Source organism: Theropithecus gelada, chromosome 20 (genome assembly GCF_003255815.1).
Source record: "Theropithecus gelada isolate Dixy chromosome 20, Tgel_1.0, whole genome shotgun sequence".
NCBI lineage: Eukaryota > Metazoa > Chordata > Mammalia > Primates > Cercopithecidae > Theropithecus > Theropithecus gelada.
In genome coordinates, this window is record NC_037688.1 from 7,165,615 (window position 1) to 7,186,742 (window position 21,128).

A 21,128-nucleotide genomic window follows, 5' to 3' on the forward strand; every position below is an offset into this window, starting at 1 on the left:
TTCTCATATCCCCTCCACAGCTCAGGGTGCAGACATCCTCGTCCCCAGGTACAGATTCAGAAGCCATCCATGAGCCCCCGTCGCAGACCCAGCCTCCCAAGGAAGCCTCATTCGCACAGAGAGCTCCAAAGCCAAGATCATCTCAGACAGCTGTGATTAAACCCTCATTTCACAGATGAGGAAACCGAGGCCCTGAGTAGGAAAGGGGCTTGCCCAGAGTCACAGGGGGAAATGGTGACAGAGAAGAGCATGGATGCCCAATCCAGTGCCCGTGGCTCTGCATGAGAAACACACAGCAAGGCCCTGGTCCATGCTTGCTCAGGTGATGCAGGGGTTACCATCGGTGGCTCTGAAATTCTCTCAGTGTTTCTGGGGTTGTCTGTTTTGAATCAATGGTCAGGTCATCCCTCAGAAGTGCAGGGAGAGAAACCCAAGTCCAGGGAGGTCCAATGGCCAGGCGGAAGTCACAATGCTACTGAAAGGCCCAACTGGAAACTGACCACAGTTCCAGCAACCCCCGGGCCCTGACTGTAAGCCCCATTCTCAAGGCGAGTGCATGGGTAAGGGACGGCCCCATCAGATGGGAAGCACCACAGGTGTGGAGAGCCAGAGGGGCAGGAGTTTGGAGGACGGCACGGACTCTGCAGAATGTTCTGGAGACTCTGACATCCCGGAAACCCTCAAGGGTGGGGGCCGGTGGAGGGGAGGGCTAAGCAGGCCACATGCCTCAGGACCCAGCCCGTAGGCTGGAGGAGGTCCTCCGCTGGGAACTGTCTCTAGGTCTCCCGAAAATGCCAGGCCAAAGAACTGGGCAGCCGCCCCTCTTCCACCAGTGACCTTGACCCAAGCTGGGCTGGCCTCTCAGAGACAACACGGCCCCTTCCCCTCTGATCCTCTTCCCAAGGTCGCAAAATGAGTCGGCTTCTGGGTGGCAGGACTTTTGCAGAGACCCTCGTTTGCAGTTCTGGGGCTGGAGCGGAGTGGGGCCCGTGACTGGGCTTGGAGTGAAACTAGAAGCGGCCAGGCCAGGTGTAAATTATGCATAGCTATTTCTGGAAACTTCTCAGATTTCTCAAGAGAGAGAAATTAATTTGCCTGTTTGGGCAAATAACACCAATTTTTTTTTCCCCCTGCTTAAGGTCATTTTGTTAAAATAAAATTGATTAACGTTCTCTTTAAAGTTTAAGTAGAAACTACTCAAACATATTTTTATGCACAGAAGCACGCTTTGCGCCCTTCAGTAATTAATAACTCCACAAATAAGGTAACACCACGCCGCTCGCAGTTCGCTCAGCCCGCGGCCCCCGGTGGGTGGGGCCGGCCCGAAGAGGGCCAATCAGGGCTCAGGGAAGGGAGGGGGCGGGCCGGCCGCGCACCAACCCCAGGCTGGGGCCGCCCGGGCGCTGTGCCGGCTCTGGCAGGTCAAGGATCCGCCCAGCCAGGAGCGGTCCAGGTAGAGGCTGACCCCAATGGACTATCATCTCGAACCAACCCCAGTGATGAGTATCAGGAGCTAACCACTTCTCTCCTTTTCTCCTTCTCTCCTTCCCTCCCTCCCTCTCTCCCTCCCTTCCTCCCTTCTCCCCTTCTCTTTCTTTCTTCTTTCGAGACAGGGCCTCGCTGTGTCATCCAGGCTGGAGTGCAGTGGTGCAGTCACAACTCACTGCAGCCTGGAATTCCTGGGCTCATGTAATACTCTGCCTCAGCCTCCCGAGTAGCTGGGATTACACGCGCGGCACCACGCATAGCTAATTTTTATTATTATTATTTGTAGAGACAGGGTCTCGCTATGTTCTCCGCACTGGTCCCCAACTCCTGGTCTCAAGTGATCCCCCCGTCTAGACCTCCCAAAGTGCTGGGATTACAGGCATGGGCCACTGTGCCCGGCCTGGAGCTAGCCATTTCTTATGTGCTCTGCTCAAGGGCTTCTTGGGGCTGGGAACAGGGCTTTGGAGCCAGACTGCCAGCATTAGAATCTGAGCGTTGGGCAAGTTAGCATCTCTCTGCCTTAGTTTCCTCAGTTGTAAAAAAGAGATAACAGTACCCACGTGATAACGTTGTTGGGTGGATTAAAGGAGTTAATATACGATGCCTAGGAGAATACCAGACACCGATAATGTTATTAAACGTCACCATCATTCTTATTTTAATTTTACAACTTTGTGAGATAAGTACTATTTTTTATTTTTCCCATTTACCAATGAAAACACTGAGACTCAGAGAAGTTAAGGGCTTTATTTGAGGTCACACCGCTAGTAAGTGATAGAGCTGAGGTCGGAATCCAGGTATCATAGTCCACAGAGCTTAGGCTACAAGTTGTCTTCATATACATGCTTATCTTCCCCTAGACCTTTTAAATTGTCATTAATTCACTTTCATATGCAATATCTGCATTCATTTATTCAATATCTTATCTGCTCAAGATCCTGTGTAGGGTGCTGGTTATAACGACATTTACTAAGAGTCAGGCTCTGCCCTCAAAGATAGTCAGAGACAGGTGGGTGGAAGGTGAAGGCAGCTTGGGTAGTCATTAGTGCAGTGTTCCAAGCCTTGCTGATTCTCACTTCTTCCAGGCCCAGAGCAGGATTGCATTTCCTGGCCCCTGTGATAGAATGGAGCCATGTGACAATTGCTGGCAATGCATTGTGAGTTTAAGAGCTCTGTATTTGTGTAAGTCCTAGGCAAGAGCACTGAACTGCCAGTTCTCTCTCTGTCTCTCTCTGCTTGGTTGCTGACCATATTGAAGGTGGTGGCTGCTCCCTGATCCTAACTTCTGAGTGACCATGATGAAGAAAGCCCCCTGGATATCCAAGATGGCTGTGGAATATGAGTCAGGAAGTAATCTTTGTCGTGTTAAACCATGAGAATGTGGGCCCTTTTGTTAATGTGCCATATCCTAGCCTGTCCTGATTGATATACAGTCCCAGAGACAAATAGGTATAAAAGGCAGTACTGTGCATGCCCAGTGATGGACTTACACACCAGGTAGTATCGGAGTTCTTATTATGAGAGCATTTTACTTAGCTGTGGGTGTCAGAATAAGTAGCCTAAAGAATAAACTGGGCCAAGACTAGGGTGAGATGAATGAGGCACTTGCTTTGGACACAAAATTGAAGTGAATACAAAACAAACAAACAAAAAGCCAAAGTAATACTTTCATGTTTCTTAAAATAAGTTAATTAAAAAAAAATTCCATGATGAAAAAAATGGCACAGTGTTAAGTAAAGACAGAATCTGATGCGACATTTGTGCCATCCCGCCTCACTTGCCAAATCCCAATCCCAGCCCTGGTTCCAGTAAAACTTTATTTTCAAAAATGGGCTGCCAGGCTGCAGGTTATAACCTGCCAATGTGATTTTTAAAAATATTACATGAAAATATTGTTTATTTTGATTACTTAGCTTTCTGGCACCCACTTAAGTTTTGCTCCCAGGTGAGTGCTTCACCAACGTCACCAAGTCTTGGCCCCAAGAATTAGACAGCTGAGCTGGGTCTAAAAGTAGGAGTTAACCTGGGGTTGGGAGGGGGAGAAGGGAAGGGCATTCCAGCAAGAGGAAGCACCATGAGCAGAGGCACGGAGGGAAAGGACAGCCAGGGGCGTGCATGGCAAATCATACTTTATTTTTTGGAAAGAGATCAAGCAAGATAGAGTTGCAAATATTCAGCCATTGTTGAGTGTTTTCTCCTGTTCTGTGACATCAAGAGAGCTGTGCAGGGTGTATAATCATTGAGCACTCTCCCGGCAAGCCTGAATGAGCCAAAACCAACTGTAAGTTGTAAAATAGTGGCCCCATGGACTTGCTTTGAAGGGTAACAAGCATCTGGGGAACAAATCCTCGTAGGGTGTCTCTCTCTTCTCCAAAGGTAAGTTCCAAGCCATACCAATAAATACATAACACCACATGTCACAGGTGCTATGATAGACAGGAACCAGAAGTGATTACTGGGGTAGTCGTTACCTCATGGTTCAAATGGCTTCTGGAACACCAGCTATTGCAGCCACGTTCCAGCCATCAGAAAGATGGGAGGAATGAACTCATTTCTTCACTTTCAGGACAATTCTTAGAATTTGCACATACTCCTGTTATTTACACCCTATTGATAGAACCTATGGCTACCGATAGTAATAGGACCACACCTAACTTCTGGGAAGGATAGGATATATAATCTGCCCCTTCCCCTCTCCAAGGTAACCTCTGCTCAGCTATAAATTGGTTACTGTATTAATGAAAAGAAAGAGAACCAGCAGTCTTTCCTGTACAGTACAATACCACTTTATTGATTGTCATCATCATGATTATTATAATAAAATTAACAATGGAGTCAGACACCCCAGGCTGGAAGGTGAGGCACCGGAGTTATAGTCGCAAGTCTATCCTGAATGGTATGATCTTGGACAGGATTCTGAACTTCTCTGGGATTAAGTCGTCTAGAATTGAAACTCCATAGGAATACAGATCTCTCAGGGTACTTCTGGCTTGTTTCCAGCTCATGGCTTCTGCATTTGCAGTGCTCTCTTCCCACTGCTCTTGGACTGCCCACCTCCCTTCTTTCTTCAGGTCTCAAGCCCCTGCCTCAGCAAGGCCTTCCTTAATGCACCCCTGTGTCTCATACATGGGTCCCTCCATTAATCCCTGGCAGCTTCTGGGTTTGCCATCACGGCACTCATGACGAGGGGTCGCTATGCATTTACTGCCATGCTTGCCTGTGCCACTGTGGCCTCCATGAGGCCAGGGGCCACATCTGCTGGTCATCTCCTTATCCCCAGTGCCCTGTACAGTGCCTGGCACATGGGGGCAGCTCAGTAAATATCTGCTGAATGGATGAGTGGAGGAAGGCATGGATTTGAGTTTTGGTTCTATTTACTGAATATTTGTAGGTATAGGTCCCATTCCTAGGAAGACATACCTTAGGAGGGAAGAAAAACAGGTGAAAAGTTCAGTATTATGCAATTGTGAGATTAAAAGGAGAATTCTTTAAGGATGGGGAACTCGAGAAGATTCCTCCCATGACAGTGTCTCCACTGAGACTGAAACCCTGCCCTGCCTGCTTCTGGGCACTCTGGGCAGGTGCTCCGTGACAGGGGCCTGTGGTCCAGGGTCCTGGTCCACTTCCCAGCCTGGGCAAAATTCCTCCACCCAGAGAGCCGCTAGAAACTGACAATTTGTACATCTAAATACAGCAGCAATGAACCTCAGGCTTTCAGTCACCTCGCCCACTCCCCAAAGCCAAATCCACATGAGAGGCTGATTCCATCGCGCCCTCCTGGCTGAAAAGGTGCCCCACTGCAGGATGCCTGGCGCCATCATTGACGACCATGCTGCCTGCAGGTCTCTGTGTGCAGCCCTTTGTCAGGCATCATTTCATACAAGCCTCCCAGAGACCCTCCAAGGCTCCTCACAGTTGAAAGGCAAGTGTCTCATCCCAGCTCCAGACCATTCCTCTGGAAAGGGGTAGTGGGTTCTCCGAGGCACAGGTTTATAACCCTACACTGCTCCCCAACCCTAATACTGCCTGATGGTAAAGAATGCCAGTCCCAGGAAGGGCCTCAGTGTCCCCACTGCCAGCCCCCTTCCCACACGAAGTCACGAGGGGCTCTCGGTCGTAGCAGCGGGGACAGAGCCAGCCGGAGAACAATAGGGCCGGGGTGAGGGGGGAGTCGGTGGGGTTCCCTGGCTGCCTTGTCACCGCCATAAACCTCATTACCTCGCGGTCCCCTAGGCCGCCTCTCTCCTTACCCAAGGCATCAGCCGGCTTCGCTGCTGATTCCCACATGGCGTGAAAAGCTCTTAAACCCCCCGCTGTATTTTTAATGGGGGCAGTGACTAATTTAGCCCTACGCCACCAACCGTCAAATCAAATCTTCTATTGGTACTTACTGAGGGCTCACCTGGGCTCCATGGGGTTTGGGATAAATCCAGAGCTGGAGAGGGCCCTGAGTCGGAGATGTGGCAGGCCCTGGGACACACTGGTCCCATCGACAGTCCCAGCACTGCCCAAAAGGCAGGCCTGGTTGTGGACATGTGACAGCCTCACTCAGACATAGCCCGAGCCCCAGGCTCCAAGCCCCAGTCCATGGGTGGGCACACTTAGGGGAACACTGGTGTCTACCCTGGGGTCTGACCCCAAAACTGCCAAGTCTCCAGAGGCTGAAAATTGGCATTCACAGCCTTCAGTTTCCAGGAGGCAACAGCCCACTACTGGCAGGGTCTGCTCTACGATTCACACGTGTAAGATGCCTTTTGAAAAACTGAAAGCCCCGCCCGTGTGAGAACATTACATGAAGTGACAGAAAGAAAGGGGAATTCTTATAGGTCACCAGAAGCCCCTTGATATGGGAGTCTTCTAGAAGATGATGGGTATAATTGCTCCAAATTCCACGCCCGTGACTTAGTATTACATTATAATTAGGTGCAATCTGTCTGCCTGTTTCATTTCCGCTCTGCAGAGGGTAATAACCAATTTCCATGCCCCTTGTGAAAAGTTAGCAAGGAAGGGTTTCCCCGTGCAAGTTCCGGCCTCTGATTGGCAAGTCAGCTGAGCACCAGCATGACGGAGGTGTGGGAAGTAAAATGGAGGAGGCCTGGAGACCAAGGCTGCTGGGTGGGCCCTGGGATGCCAGCAGGGCCAGGAGTAGGTGAAATAAGCAAGGTACCTAGAGTGTAAAATGCAAGAGGACACTCATTCCCAGCACTTGCAGGTGTAAGGGGGCTGTGACAGTGAGTGCCTCCTGAAACAATGTATCCCAGGCCCCTACCTGCCTCACTCCAGACCTGGCCCTGGCCACCAGTCTCAATGCTGTCACATCCCACTGATCTCTATGACTGGGAACCTGCGGCTCCTACTTGGCTCTGCTTTGCGGTCCCCAATCACACATCTCCTCAGAACCCAAGTGCCACCTGGAGTCCTGGCAAGGGAAGGGCTAACCACTTGCCTGCCAGTATCCAACACAGGGGAAAGCCAACCCTGAAGGGAAAATCAAGAAGACATCGCGATGAGCATGGTGACCATCCTGCTGCGTGGCCTTGGGAAAGCTGCACGTTACCCCTGGGCCTCTGTTTCCCGATCCATGAGTGGGAAGATCAGGGTATTCCATCATTCAGGGGTCTTCTGCTTTGACTTCTATGGCCACTGCCAGCCTGTCCAGTCTGCGTGCATTAGGTTACTACGATTCTTTTCCAAGGGAAGCAGGGTCTATGGTGTGCAGGTCCCCAAGGGCGTAGGCAAGCCCACAGGAACTTGTAGGGGAACACACCTGGCAGGAGCTGACAGCCCCCCACGCGGCCCTAGGCTGGGGAGGAGAGAACCAGGCAGCCGGATGCTAATCGCATGGATTCCCTTTATTGAACTGTACTAGTTACTGCAGTCAGATTAAGTCACATTTAAAAGCAGACCATCCAGTTGCACTGAAACCGATTATATTCATTACATAGTTTTAATCACTGTCCGGTGAACTGGCAAATCCAATCAAAGCATTAGTCTTTAATTAAAAAATTAAAAGGAAATATTCAGACAATAGCCAAGCAATCACATCACGATGCACAATTACCTAGAATTGCAATTAAAAAGTAGTTAACGGAAGGGGGAGAAAGAAAAACAAGAAAGAAAAAAAAAGAAGCAAAGAAAAAAAATCACACTAATTCTTTTTTAAAAACTATCAATATAATACATGAAGGAACAAAGGACAATAGCCTTAAAAAGCGGGTTTCTCTAACTCTAGAAATGTAGTCTGCGGCGGAAACTCTAAAAGCACACTAGCTGTAGCAGGACAATAAAAAATACTGAGCATGGAATACTTTTAATCTCTGCCATTAATATTCATTTCCAGCTGCTTATAATAGCAGCGCCTCATGGCCAAATCATTAGAGTTTTACATCTGGGTTGCAAATGACACTTTGATTGGATGTAATGTTCAAATGGCCCTCCCCACGGCGTCTCCGGCAAGCCTTCTGCGGAGAGGTGTCCTGTTGAGCGATCCCTCACTGTGCGTGCTGGCTCATCGTGTGGTTCTGCAAAGGCGAAGAAAGGAGACACACATGAAGGAGAAGAATGGAGAGCATGCTCGTCCCTCCCACTCAGTGCATTTACGCCGGGAGCCGCAGAAAAGCGTCTCGATTATAACAAAACAAAATGCAACAAGGAAAAAGTGCTCCAGGGACGCAGCTGCCAAGACGCCACGTTGATTTGGGGCTTGGGGATAGGTTCCTGTTACTGCCAACTTGGACTCCCTATATGTTGTTTTTTGGCTTTTTTGCTTTTGTTTTTTTTTTTAAAGACCATTCAGGTCTTACCACGGGGACTGGCAAGGTGGAGAGAAAGGGGAAATGCCGGGGAGGAGGCAGGAATTAAAAACATCCCTGTTCACCCCTCCATCTCCCTTTTCCTCTAATGATGAGAAGGAAACTCTGATAGCCTGCAGGCTGCCCTTGCATCCCCCTCTCAGTCCTCCCCGTAGCTGCTCCGAGCCTAGCAGAGGGAGACAGCAGATGTGCTGTGCAGCTCTCCCGCCAAGAAACACCCGAGCGGGCACAGGCGTGCTGGGGCAGTGGGCGGCAGTGGCGCCTGCGGCCCAGGCAGGGGATGGGTCACCCGGCAGGAGGACGCGGGAGGAGCCTCTGCTGCTGGGCCCCGGGAGCCTGCCTGCTTGGTCTCATGGCAATGGCCCAACCAGAGACAGGGACTCAGTGCAGTTTGGCCCAACGCACCTAGGAATCCAGGGCCCAGGTGGGACCCTGTGGCCAAATGTTTCCCTCTCATTACAGCCAATGGCATTTCCTCCCCCTGCTAGCCAGAGGGGGCCAGCAGGGTTGATCTGTTTCACAGGAGCCAGCGGCCTGGGACCGGGGGTGGGATTTGGCATCTGAAAGCCCAGTCTTTTTGTTTCTTTTCAGTGGTTCGTGTTCCAAATTTAGACCCATTTCATCAAAGCCTTAGGCGGTGCTCCACCTCATGACACCTGGAGAAAGGAGGTAACATCCACCAGGGGCAGAGTGGCCCTGTCTGGGGCCGCACAGGACCCTAGATCCCCGGGAGAGGCTCCTTCTGGGCGCCCTCCAGGGCCCGGCGACTCCTGCAGCTGTGCCGCTGACCACCAGGGGTCAGCAGAAGCGCCGCGTCTCTCCCGGGTTCGGGTCCGCGGCGAGGGCGACCAGAGTATGCCAGCAGCCTCGTCCGGAGGCCGGGGCCGGGGCCGGGGCCGGGACCGAGACGGGCCACTCCTGTTCCCTGGAGCTGGGCACCGCGCAGCCCCTTCCCGTGACGGGTACTGCGAAGGCTGCGGCCCCCGTGGTGATGTCACCGACGCTTCCTGCCAGCTCCTGGCCGGGAAGAGGCAGCCCGTGCCTGCCTCCCAGCAGATGCCCGCAGCGCCAAGCGCCAGCGACAGCCTCGTGCTCGTGCGGGCCAGGCAGGCGCACGGCCGGGGCTTGGCGGGCATACGTGCTCTGTGCCGTGGCAGGCACCACTGTTTCAATCCTCACAACAGCCTTGCGAGGTGGGGCGTCTTAAGATGAAGACACTGAGGCCTAGGAAGGCAAAAATTACAGGCCCAAGGTCACCCAGGTTGGAAGCACAGTGCACTGAACCAGACGGCTGGAATCCACGAGAGCAAGGGGCTTTTCAGGGGAGCCAGGCTTCCCAGGGCCTGTACCCCATGGGCACCGCGGTCTGCAGATCACCCGCATTCTGCACTAGACACAGCGCCACCTCTGCCGGCCAGGCCTGACACCTCGGTCGGGGGTGTCAGGGACCCAGAGGCGCAAGGCAGGTTGTCTGAGGCCACAGATGGGATGCCGGCGGTTTCCATGGGAACCCGCACCCTCCAGCCGAGGCACCTCTCCCTGTACTTGTGCAGGGACAGCCAGCTAGTCCTGTGGGGAGCCGAATCCACACTCCGCAGCCATCCTCCTGCTAGCTTCAAGCCTCTGCTGACTCAGTTCCCGCCTCCCTTCTCCTCCCTCCCAGCCAAGCCGCTCTCAGAGTCCTCTAGGCATATGGAAACTTCCCCTCCCTGCAGACCTCTCCAGGCATCTGCAGCCCACCTCCCACACAGCCACACACCTCTCATGAGCTAGACTGACCTCCTCTGCTGAGCTGCACACAGGGGAGTGGCAATTCCTTTCTCAGGACCCAGGGCTGGGCATGCACTGTCCTGACCATACCCCTGGGCCTCCAATCCCCAGCAGGCACAGCTGCCCAGAAGCAACTTGGAGATCGGCGCTTTCGCACCCTACCAACCGCCAGTCAAAAGCTCCTGCTATCTTGGTGTGGCTGGGTCATTCTTTATTAGGGGGAGGAAAGGGAGGAGGAAGAGAGGTGACATGATGAAGGGAGACATGGACAGCTCTTTCTTGTCCTCAAAGTATGGTTCCTAGGGCCTAGCACAAAGGAGACACTCAGGCAGTATTTGTGAATGAATCAACGGAAGGAAAATGAATGAATGTATGGGTAGGATGTGGATATGTGGAAAGGGGAGAGGATACTCCAAGAGAAAAGAACAGCAGAGATGGAGGTGTGGAGCCTAGAATCCAAGTGGCAGATGCAGGCACAGGTCCCAGCACAGAAGTCACAGGAAGGCTGGTGGGCACATGGCCTATGCACAGTGGAGGCCCTGAGTACCAATAAACATAGACTTTGTTTCACAGACCACAGAAAACCAGACATGATATTCGATCTCCACAAAATCCCCAAGGACCACCCACTACCAACATGGGCATAGGGGGTGTCTAGGATCTCTGGAGAATGAAGCAGCCTGTTGCCAGGATGCCAAGAACAGGGTCAGTGTGAAACACATGGTCCACACTGGCTCACCAGGGCACTGCTGGTGCAGATGTGCTGAAGGCTGGAACCCACGCTTGGGACCACTGGTGAGGAAAACTCCAGAAAGCCTATGCCATGGCTAAGCCACAGTGTGCCTGCCCACTTAAATAGCAGTAGCAGGGGGCGTTTAGGTTAGACTCAAGAAAGAACTTCCTCCTAGAGGGTTCAGAGACAGAAGGATAAAACTTCCTTCCCTGAAGTTTTGTGACAGGAACAAAAGCCCAGGATGTCACAGCAGATGGAAATGTCAAAACTTGATGCCCCAAGGGGATCAGCCACCAGAATTCACTCAGCACTACGTTATTAAGCACCTGCTGGATGCTCTGCTCTGTGCTGGCACAGTGAGGGGGAGGGCAAGACAGCAGCTGGGCCCACTCCTTGAGAGGCCTGATTTAGAGGGGCTAGACACAGACACCCAAACATTTGTGGGATTAATGGTGCAGCTGGCAGCTCAGCTAGGGAACTGGTCAAGGCCACCCGATCAGTTTGTGTGATGGTGGTGGGGGGCACAGAGGTGCCCAGGTGCTCGGCCAAGGAGGGCACCAGCTCCTCCATAGGCCAAGGGCAGCATCTCAACAGGCGGAGGGGGTGGTGGGACCCCTGTCCCCAAGACTCACCAGTCGCCCAACACCAGGACACAGAGCAGCTCTGGACAGCCACTGCAATCAGCACAGCCACTGCAATCAGCACAGTTCAATAACCCTGAAAGAACCCGCGGTCCGTCCCCTACAGCTAGAAGCTGTGGTTTGAGGAACGTAGGGAGGTTCAGCAAACCTTCTTAAAGAGTTCTTTCCATCTAGCATAGTTCTCACAAGGGCATTCTGCCTTAATGTCTCTTTCTCTGTTTATGCCTGTGCTATATTTAGCCCCTTTCAAGAAGGAAGAAAATAATTGTTTAAAGATGCTACCCACCCCACAGATGAACACTTCTCAGCACCATAAAGGCCGGGGGTGGAGACAGGGGCCCAGGGAAGGACTAGAAAATGCCTAGAGGGAGGCCTGGCATCCACTCGGCCTCGCTGCCTGCCAGGGAGACACAGGTGTGGGCCAGAGAAGCAGGTGAGAAAAATAAAACGGGAGAGCAGGAGGGGGTGGGTAGCAATGGTTTGCAGCCTCGATCCATCCACTCGGCAGAGCTTGTGTGCTCTCCTGGATGGAGGTGTCTGGTACAGCCTGTTTGGGGAGCCTCTGCCTGGCACACGGGGCCAGGGACACAAGACAGTGGTGGCCAAGGGGATGGCATGGGCCTGGGCACAGAAACCTGTGTGCTGCCTATGCTGGGGGCAGGCCTACTCTGGGTCTTGTTGAGACCCACAAAAAGAGCCCTCTCTGTGCAAATTGTCAGCAGAGCACTCAGGAACTGGTTCCCCGACACACCCTCAGCCTCTGGAGGGAAAGAAGCCCAGCATTCATTTACATGGTTGCTCATTCATTCATTCATCTTTGAGCCAATGAGCCACTATGCTTGTGGCTGGGAATTCAGCAGCAAAATGATCCTGATCCTGAACCCAATCCAGGGTAATGCTTTGTGCATGGAAGGAGCGGGACGGAGCACAGAGCCTGGTGGCTGCACTGTCCTTCCCAAAGCACCACCACACACTAGAGTGAATGGGCTCCTTGGAGGTTCAGTTTTGCCCGCCCCAGGAGGGGGCCCTGGCTCAGCGCACCTCCATGCCCAACACAGTCACAAACAGGAACACTGTGTGCCTCTCCCCAGTCTGAAGCCCAGGATTGCTTCTCAAGGTCTTGGCTCCACTCTCTGTTGCTTAGGCGTGGGACCCTGCCTGGTCTCCCCGTGATACCTACCCATCGCCGTGTCACGTGGGAGAGACATGAGGGGCTTCAGCATGCCGGCTGCAGAAAGCAAAAAGAGCTTCTCCACACACCCTATTAGCTGCCTCTCCTGGCTCTCAGCTACTCTGATGACAGTGTCTGTAAAATCCTAGCACCTTCCCTTGTTCTTAGCAAGTGCCCCATGGCTGCTAGCCACTGCCCTGGTAACCCCAAGGCAGGCAGGAAGCTTTAGTGGGCCAAGATGGGCTATGCCCTGGGTTTGAATCTTGGCTCTGCCACTTACTGGCCGTATGGCCTTGGGCAAGTTCCATGACCTCCGGGTTTTGGGGGTGGTTAATAACACAGCCCTCTTCCTAAGATGCTGATAGGGTTTGGATGTTTGTCCCCTCCAAATCTCACGTTGAAATGGGATCCCCAGTGTTGGAGGTGGGAGGTGTTTAGGTCATGGGAGAGGATCCCTCATGGACAGCTTGGTGTCCTCCCTGCAGCAATGAGTTACCACGAGATCTGCTCGTTAAAAAACGTCTGGTGCCTCCTTGCAATCTCTCTCTCTCCCCATGTGACACACCGGCTCCCCTTGCCTTCCATCATCATTGGAAGTTTCCTGAGGCCTCACCAGAAACAGACGGCGGCACCTTGCTTCCTGTACAGCCTACAGAACTGTGAGCCAAATAAAACTGTTTTCTTCATAAATTACCCAGCCTCAAATATTTCTTTATAGCAACACAAAACAGACTAATACACATGCCCTGAGGACTCAGGAGATAATGCCCGCATGCGTCCCAGGTCTGGCTACAGTAAATGCTCCGCAGATCTCCATAGTGGCGTCTGTGCTGGTCTTCATGATCCGGCAGGATGCTCTGTGGCATAAGGACTGTCTTCTGGTCTTCCTGACCCAGCAGGGTGCTCCATGGCAGAGGGACTGTTTGTCCCTGCCGCTTCTGTGGGACCAGGCATGATTGGGGCTTACAGTGAGGGCCTCATAGAGGGGTACACCTGGACTGACCAGCTGTACCCCTCCTCCTCCCCATCTGGGTGTCCAAAGGGCTGGCAAGGTCTTAAGAACACTCCTGAGATGGCTGAACTTTGGATGGTACGGCCCATGGAGCAACAGGCGTCATTATCCCCTCCCCACAATCCCCCCTGTCTAGAACCCCTGTACCCACAAATCACTGCTTTCTCCTCCCCACCCTCAGGAACAGAATGCCATAGCTTCAGGGGAGGACAGCCTCAGGGAGACTCCATGGGGGATGGAGTAAGTGTGCACTCATCCATCCATCCACCCACCCATCCACCCATCTATTCATCTATTCATTCACCCACCCATCCGTCCATCCACCCATCTATTCAGCTATCCATCCACCCACCTATCCATCCATCCACCCATCCACCCATCTATCCATCCATCCATCCATCCATCCATCCATCCATCCATCCATCCATCCATCTGTCCATCCGTCCATCCATTTCTTCCACAGACATTCACTGAGTTCCTGTCTGTCAGGCCCTGGGCTGGGCACTGAGCGCAGACAGGTTAAGAAGCTCCAGCGCCCTCCCGTGAGGGGCTCACAGTTTCATGGTGAGGGTGACGACGGCCAAACTCATAGACCCCGAAGACCCTGAAGAGGCAAAAAAGAAGGCTTGGCTCTTCTCTGGAGACTAGACCGTGGCTCTGGCTCTTGAGTCCTTGAGTCCCTACAGCATAGGAAGGCACAGGAACACTCAGCCCCCACACCCAGAGCATCCCACTCTGTTCTCCCGGCCCCACCTACAGAACCACCTGGCCCACACATCACCTCACTATGATTTCCGGTTGGGAAACAGGTTGTGGCCAATCCCCCTTCTCCCCACTGCCTACCAGTGGCCACTCCCTGGCAGGCTCCAGCCACAGTGGCTCTCACAAGGCTGGCTTTACAACTCACTTTCTCCAGGAGCTGAGGCCAAGCTCGAGAATGCACCTTAACCACTGAGAGATTCCCTTCCCAGGGGAAGAAGTAGCCCTTGAGACTGAGGTGGCAGCCATATTCATGCTCGACAGGGGTGAAGTTGGGTCCCGTTATTTGTTCACTTAGCAAACAAGGCACCTGGCCCTGTACAGTGGATGGAAGAGAGCAAGTGAGGCACAATCCTGGCCTTTTAAGGACTATAGAGAGAGGACTTCCGATAGGAGGTGCTTGAGGAAGAAGCTGGCCTTTTAGCTGCCCTTTAAGGACAGCCCAAGTGAGGATTTGCACTGGCTGTGTGTGTGTGAGCTCGAAAGATGGCTTTCCAGGCAGAATGAACCACCTGGATAACAGCATGAAGGTGGGAATGGCACTGAGCGTGATCACCGCTAACACTGATCGTGGACTCACTGTGTGCCAGACACCATCCTTAACCTCCACCCATATGAACTCATTTAAGCCTCATGACTGCCCTGTGCATTAAATACTCTCATCATCCCTATTTTACAGATGAGAAAACTGAGGTGCAGAGAGGCCCAGGTCCTGCCACTGGTGATGGCAGTGCTGGGTCTGCACCCATGCAGTCTGTCTGCAGAGCCCACTCTTCACCATCGTACTGTTCTGTCTGTGAGATGTGAAAAGTGCAGCATATGTTGGGGGAACAATGAATAATTCAGCTTGGCAGAGGCACAGGGTATGTGCCATGGAGACCAGCCTGGAGAGGAAGGCGGGGGCCTTATTGATGAGGCTCCTTGATGCCAGACGAGGCAGCTTGCCCTTAAATCTGGACCATGGGGAGCCATCGAAGGTATTTGAGCTGTGGAGTTACAGGAGAGGCAAGACACAGGGAGATGCTCATGCCTCCAGTCAAAAAGGTGTGTCAGCAGGGCCTTCTCGCCCATCGTCTCCCTCTGCTCCCATCCCCTGTTCCCTGGAAAACCTTCCCCTTTTCCCCCACACTTTCTTTCTTTCCCTTTGGGGAGGGTATGGATACAGGCAGCCCTGCCTCCCCTATCTGCTGTGTATCACCTGGGCAGCCCCTCTCTGCTTGTGAGCACTTATTTTTAGAAGCGTTTGACAATCGTCCAAGGGTCTAAGACGAACAGATGGCCTGTCTTAAAGGCTCATATGTTCACTAGTTTGCACTTCTGACAAACGGTAAGCGTACTCGAGAGCACACCATAAACAGCGCCGAATGAATACTCAGAACACAATTTAGCTAATGCACGTCATTAAAATTAGGAGTGAGTGATGGCCAAGGTTCCCTCTAAATGCCTGCCCGGTGACGCAGCCACTCCCCCAGGACCCAGGCTATGACGTGGACACACCCCACTTCTCCCATGGCCCCCACCCAGCAAGCCGGGGTTTGCCTCGTTTACTCAGAGGGCAGGGCAAGATTTGCCCGAGTGGGTGTGACACCCATCCCTAGCCTCAGAGTGAAGCTGGTGGCCCACTGGCCTTGAACAAAGCCCTGAGATGTCCTATGGCAGAGGGAGCAGCAGCTCTTCCATGCACGGGATGTGCATGAGATTTTCCTGTCCCTGCCTCCCAGACAGTGAGACAGCCTGTCGTCTGCCACCCCGGAGCAGCAGGAAGTGAGTGTTGCAACGCTCAGCCAGGGAAGCTGTCTCTCATGTGAGAGCCTCAATTCATCCGGAACTCCCGGCCTAGAGGGAGATTCCAACTTCCAAGGAGCAAGGGGATTGGCTTGAGGTGGGGGTTCTGCAGCTTCCTTGCCGAACCAATAGCAGAAGCAGATGCAGCGACCTGAGTCACCTGGGGTAACATTCAAGAAACAGCCACATCCACACAGCCTGACCCAGACTCCTTTTATTGGCGCCAACTGGATCTGGGTTTTCTGTGTTCTCCAGATGCTCTATGGAGGCGAGGCGGGGAGGAGAGTGCCCCCCACTCTCTGTGAACCCCGTCTTGCCAGGACACAAAAGACCAAAGCAGGTGGTTTGGTCAACAATCAGTTCCATGAGCGGGAAACTCTTCCCGCATGTGAAAACGTGGGAGAAAATATTGTGGGGAAGAAGAAAGCCCAATAAACTCCCAAGGGGGCAGGTTCTGTACTGCCCGTACTTTATAATAAAGCCCACCAGGGGATAGATTATTAGGAGGGAACCGAAGTCTTCTATTAGGAACCCAGCCCGTAAACAGGCTCCCATTCAGAGTCACCCAACAAAACAAGGGGACTAATAATATCTGCCTGGAGGGACAGGGACTCAGGGGAACTGCACTTCAGAATGCAAATGGGCCCCGTCAGTCTGTTTGTGAGCAGAAAATCGGGTGAGCGGTGAGACTTTAGATAGCAGCCGTGCAAGGGAAAATGAGAGTTTTATGGCTGTTGTCACAAGCAAAGGAAGATGGAATGCTTCCAGGGCTGCTTATCGACTCGCCCCTCCTCAGCAACAGAGTCCATGCCTGACTCCGAGTCCTGAGTGAATGTGACCCCCCACTACTGCCGCTGTTTCTCCAAAGAAGGTGGGGACACCCAGTGGCTAAGCCCCTTGGGGACAGGGTACCTAGCAGCAGATTCGGGACTGAAAATCGGGGGTCCCAGCAACAATGTGCCAGGTGACCACAAGTTCACTTCTGTGGCTTTTGGCCCCCTCCTGGGTAGGAATGCTGCACTGGTCTTGTCAACCTGTGGCCACTGTGAACTCCATTCTAAGCACAGTAGCCTGCTTGGAACCAGTCCCCCAGGGAACAGCTCATCTCAAATAAGAATTAGTACAGTCTCCTGCCCTAAAAGAGCCTGAATCAGACCCCTAAAAGATGGGACCCCAACCTGATGCTGCTGGGCCAGGAATCCAATCAAGCGTACCTCTTGCAAAGCCTTGAGAAGAGCCCTTTTTTTTACGAAACTCCATAAAAAATGGCACTGGAGCTGGGTGAGTGGCTCCCGCCTGGAATCCCAGCACTTTGGAGGCTGAGGTGGGAGGATCACTTGAAGCCAGGAGTTTGATTCGGTCTGGGTGAAACCCCATCTCCACAAAAAAAATAAAAATTAGGTGGGTGTGGTGGTGTGTGCCTGTAGTCCCAGCTACTCGGATGGCTGAGGTGGGAGGATCACTTGAGCCCAAAAGTTTGAGGCTTCAGTGAGCTAAGATCGTGCCAGTGCACTCCAGCCACAGGGTGAGACCCCATCTCAAAAAAAAAAAAAAAAAGGCTATTGGGTGGATGGGTTCTCAAAACCAAAAAAGGGTTCACTCTTCTCATCTACTTCAAAGTATATCTGCCGCTCTTAGTGTGGGTCAAAGAAGATCATGCATGTGAAACAGTTTGGGAAGGCAGAAGCACCTGTCAGCAGGGGTACCAACAGTCGGAAAATGTTTATGTCGTGAAAAAGAGCAGGTGAATCCCAGGAGATCTGTCTGCAGTGAGCAGGATTCCTTTGACCACATGGAGCTGCAAGTCTGGATGGAGGCCTCAAGATGAGGGTGTGGGTGGTGTCAGGTTCACACCATGGACAAATGCAGCCCAGGCCAGGTGCAAAGCAGTAAGACCCAGTGGGGTCTGTGTCAGCCCCAAGAACTCAAACTTTGTCAAGAAAAGGCAGCACTTGTCAGCTCTAGGCAATGACTGCCACATGTGAATATGGGCCCAGTGTTGCTTCTGGTTGTGCAAGAAAATTGGAAATGTAGGTTTTTTTTAAATATAAACTTTCTTATGGGAATACACTGTTGTTGGGAATGCAAATTACTTTAGACACTGTGGAAAGCAGTCTGGAGATTTTTCAAAGAACTAAGAATTGAACTACTATTCAACCTAGCAACCCCATTACTGCAGATGCATTCAAAGGAAAATAAGCATTCCACCAAAAAGAAACATGAACTCATATGTCCACTGCAACACTATTCACAATAGTGAAGATATGAAACCAACCCAGGTGCCCACCAAGAGTGGAATGGATAAAGAAAATGTGGTGTGTATATATCTATATCTATATCTATATCTATATCTATATATATCTTGGAATACTATGCATCCTTAAAAATGAATAAAATCATGTCCTTTGCAGCAACATGGATGCAGCTAGCAGCCATTATCCTAAGTGAACTAACGCAGAAACAGAAAACCAAATACCACACGTTCTCACTCATAAGTGGGAGTTAAACACTGTGGTGCGCACAGACATAAAGTTGGGAGCAACAGAAACTGGGGAATAAAAGAGCTGGGAGGGAGGCCGGGGACAAGGGCTAAAAAACGACCTATGAGGTACTATGCTCACGACCTGGGTGATGGATTTAGTCACACCCCAAACCTCAGCAGCATGCAATATATCCATGTAATTAACCTGCATATGTATTCCTGGAATCTAAAATAAAAGTTAGGGGCAAAAGGAAGTAAAATAAATCCACAAACTTTCTAAATGTTTAAAGCACTATGCAAGTCCACGAAAACATATCTGCAGGTCGAATCTGGCCGTCGGGCCACCAGCTTTAGACCTCTGGGCCTCTAGAAGCCCCAGACACCCTGAAGTGAGGTGGGGAGTGGCGCCATTAAGCAGCAGATGGCCCAACATTAGTTGAATCCTCACCCAAGGGGCTGGGATGCGGGACTCGGTGTGGTTAAGTTCTGATGAAGAGGGTAAGGGTAGAGGATGAAGTTCTGTTAAGACAGAACTATCCGCATGTCCTGGGTTCTGCTGCCTCATGGTCATGTCCCACCTAGCCAGCCCAAGTGTTTCTGGGTGCACCAGGTGCTGGCAAACCTGGGAGACCAAAAATTCCCACTTTCCTAGAGCCACCCAGGATGCTCAACACGACTGTCTCGGTGGTTGTCCATGGGCCATCTGGAGACACCAGCATCAGAGTTTGCCACATGACAGCATTCAAGAATCTGGACCATAAGTAACCCCCACACCTTCCTTGCTTCAAAGGACCTGAGAGCCCTCCCTTCCACCCTCCACAGTGTCCCATGGGGAAAAGGAGAGGCCAGGCATGGTATAGGGGCAGCCCCTCGGGGTGCTTACGAAAGCAGCCTGCCAAGACAGCGTTCCTATTACTGTGCACACCCCACTCTATATGCATGCACACACACAAATACTCTAGTCACACACACACACACACACCCCCCCACCCTCCCCATACACTGATACCCCGCAATCCCATGTGCACACACACACAGGTCCCCACAATCCCATGCGCACACATGCACACACACACACATGGATGCCCCACAACCCCAGGCACACTCATGGATACCCTACAACCTCATGCAGGTACACACTCATGGATACCCTCAAATCACCGCCCCCACACACACCCCAGTCCTGACACTAACCGTGTACTGCTAAGCGGTTAGAGGCCAGTTACTGTTACTTTGGCCTTCTGCTCCCCACCCTGTGTGGCTAACCTGCCCCACGTTCACCCCACTGCTGGGTCCCTCCAGCAGCCCCACCTGCCCAGGAAGCAAGGGCCCCTTGAAGGCCCCCTTTCTGGCAAAGGAAAGCTGAGAAAACAACGTGAAGCACAGTCTGGGTTGTCTCCTCGAGGAGGCAGAGTTGTACAAGGGTTTCTGCTTTTTAAACTCCCCGGCGGGTCCCACTCACACCCAGAACACATCCAGACTCTGACCACAGCCCAAATGGCCCTCCATGGTCTGGTTCTTGCTGGCCCACAGCCTCAGTCACCACCTTCTGCCAGGCCCCCAAATACCGCAGCCCGGTACCCCCTCCTCCCCCCAGCAGCACTCCCGCTATCCAGAGTGGTGGATAGCGCACAACCCCCACACCCCAGTTTTCCTGGGGCTTCTCCACCCAGGAAATCAGAGCCATCCTCCTGGAGCAGGCTTCCTGTCCACTGACGACAGACTCCCATCACAGCATCGCTCTGCACCTTGCAGAGGTGTCAACTCTGCACGTCCTGCAACTTGCAGTGACCTGGTTGTTGATGCACCATGGTCAACTGCCCCTCATGACACCATCAGCGCAACAAGACAGGGACCTCATCTCAGCTCTCCACTGTACCCCATTATCTCAGACCCTGTACTTGGTAAAAACTCAATGAATGTTTCTGAAATGATAGCCTGCAAGCTACTGTAGCAAAGCCAAGCCTCCACTGATAGGGTCAAGGGAGAAGAAGAAGAAATACAGTTGCCCCCACTCCACTGTCTTCCCCATAACCCTTGCCTCGGCCATGCCCAGAGCAGGTTATACCTTATTCTTAAAGCTGGGAGGGATCCTTTGAGGACATTAGGCCAGGTGGAATGAATTATTATATGATTTCTCTTGCATGAGGTATCTAGAACAACCAAATCATAGAGATGGAAAGTGGAACAGTGGCTGCTGGGGGCTGGGAAAAGGGGAAATGGGGAGTTAATGTTTAACAGGGACAGAGTTTCAGATGAGGAAGATGAAAAAGTTCTGGAGGTAGATGGTGGTGATGATCGCACAACAGTGTCAGTGTGCTGAATGCCACTGAACCAGCACTTTAGAATGGTTAAGATGATAAATGTTATGCTATGTGAATTTTTACAATGAAAAACAGGTCAGGCACAGTGGCTCACACCTGTAATCCCAGCACTTTGGGAGGCCAAGCCGGACAGATCATTTGAGGCCACGAG

The 21,128-nt window shown here is 52.2% G+C and overlaps 1 protein-coding gene across 4 annotated transcripts in view; it reads right to left on the reverse strand.

Moving 5' to 3' along the window:
* Positions 1-4,258: 4,258 nt before the first annotated feature.
* Positions 4,259-21,128, reverse strand: part of ZNF423 (zinc finger protein 423) — a 370,990-nt gene continuing 354,120 nt past the window's right edge. For 2 of the 4 annotated variants that reach the window (XM_025370367.1, XM_025370368.1), the window contains one exon: positions 4,259-8,009. In XM_025370367.1, the coding sequence (XP_025226152.1) occupies positions 7,980-8,009 (30 nt within the window). In that variant the 3' untranslated portion in view covers positions 4,259-7,979. The remainder of the gene's footprint in view (positions 8,010-21,128) is intronic. The other 2 variants (XM_025370366.1, XM_025370370.1) reach the window with 1 other exon arrangement.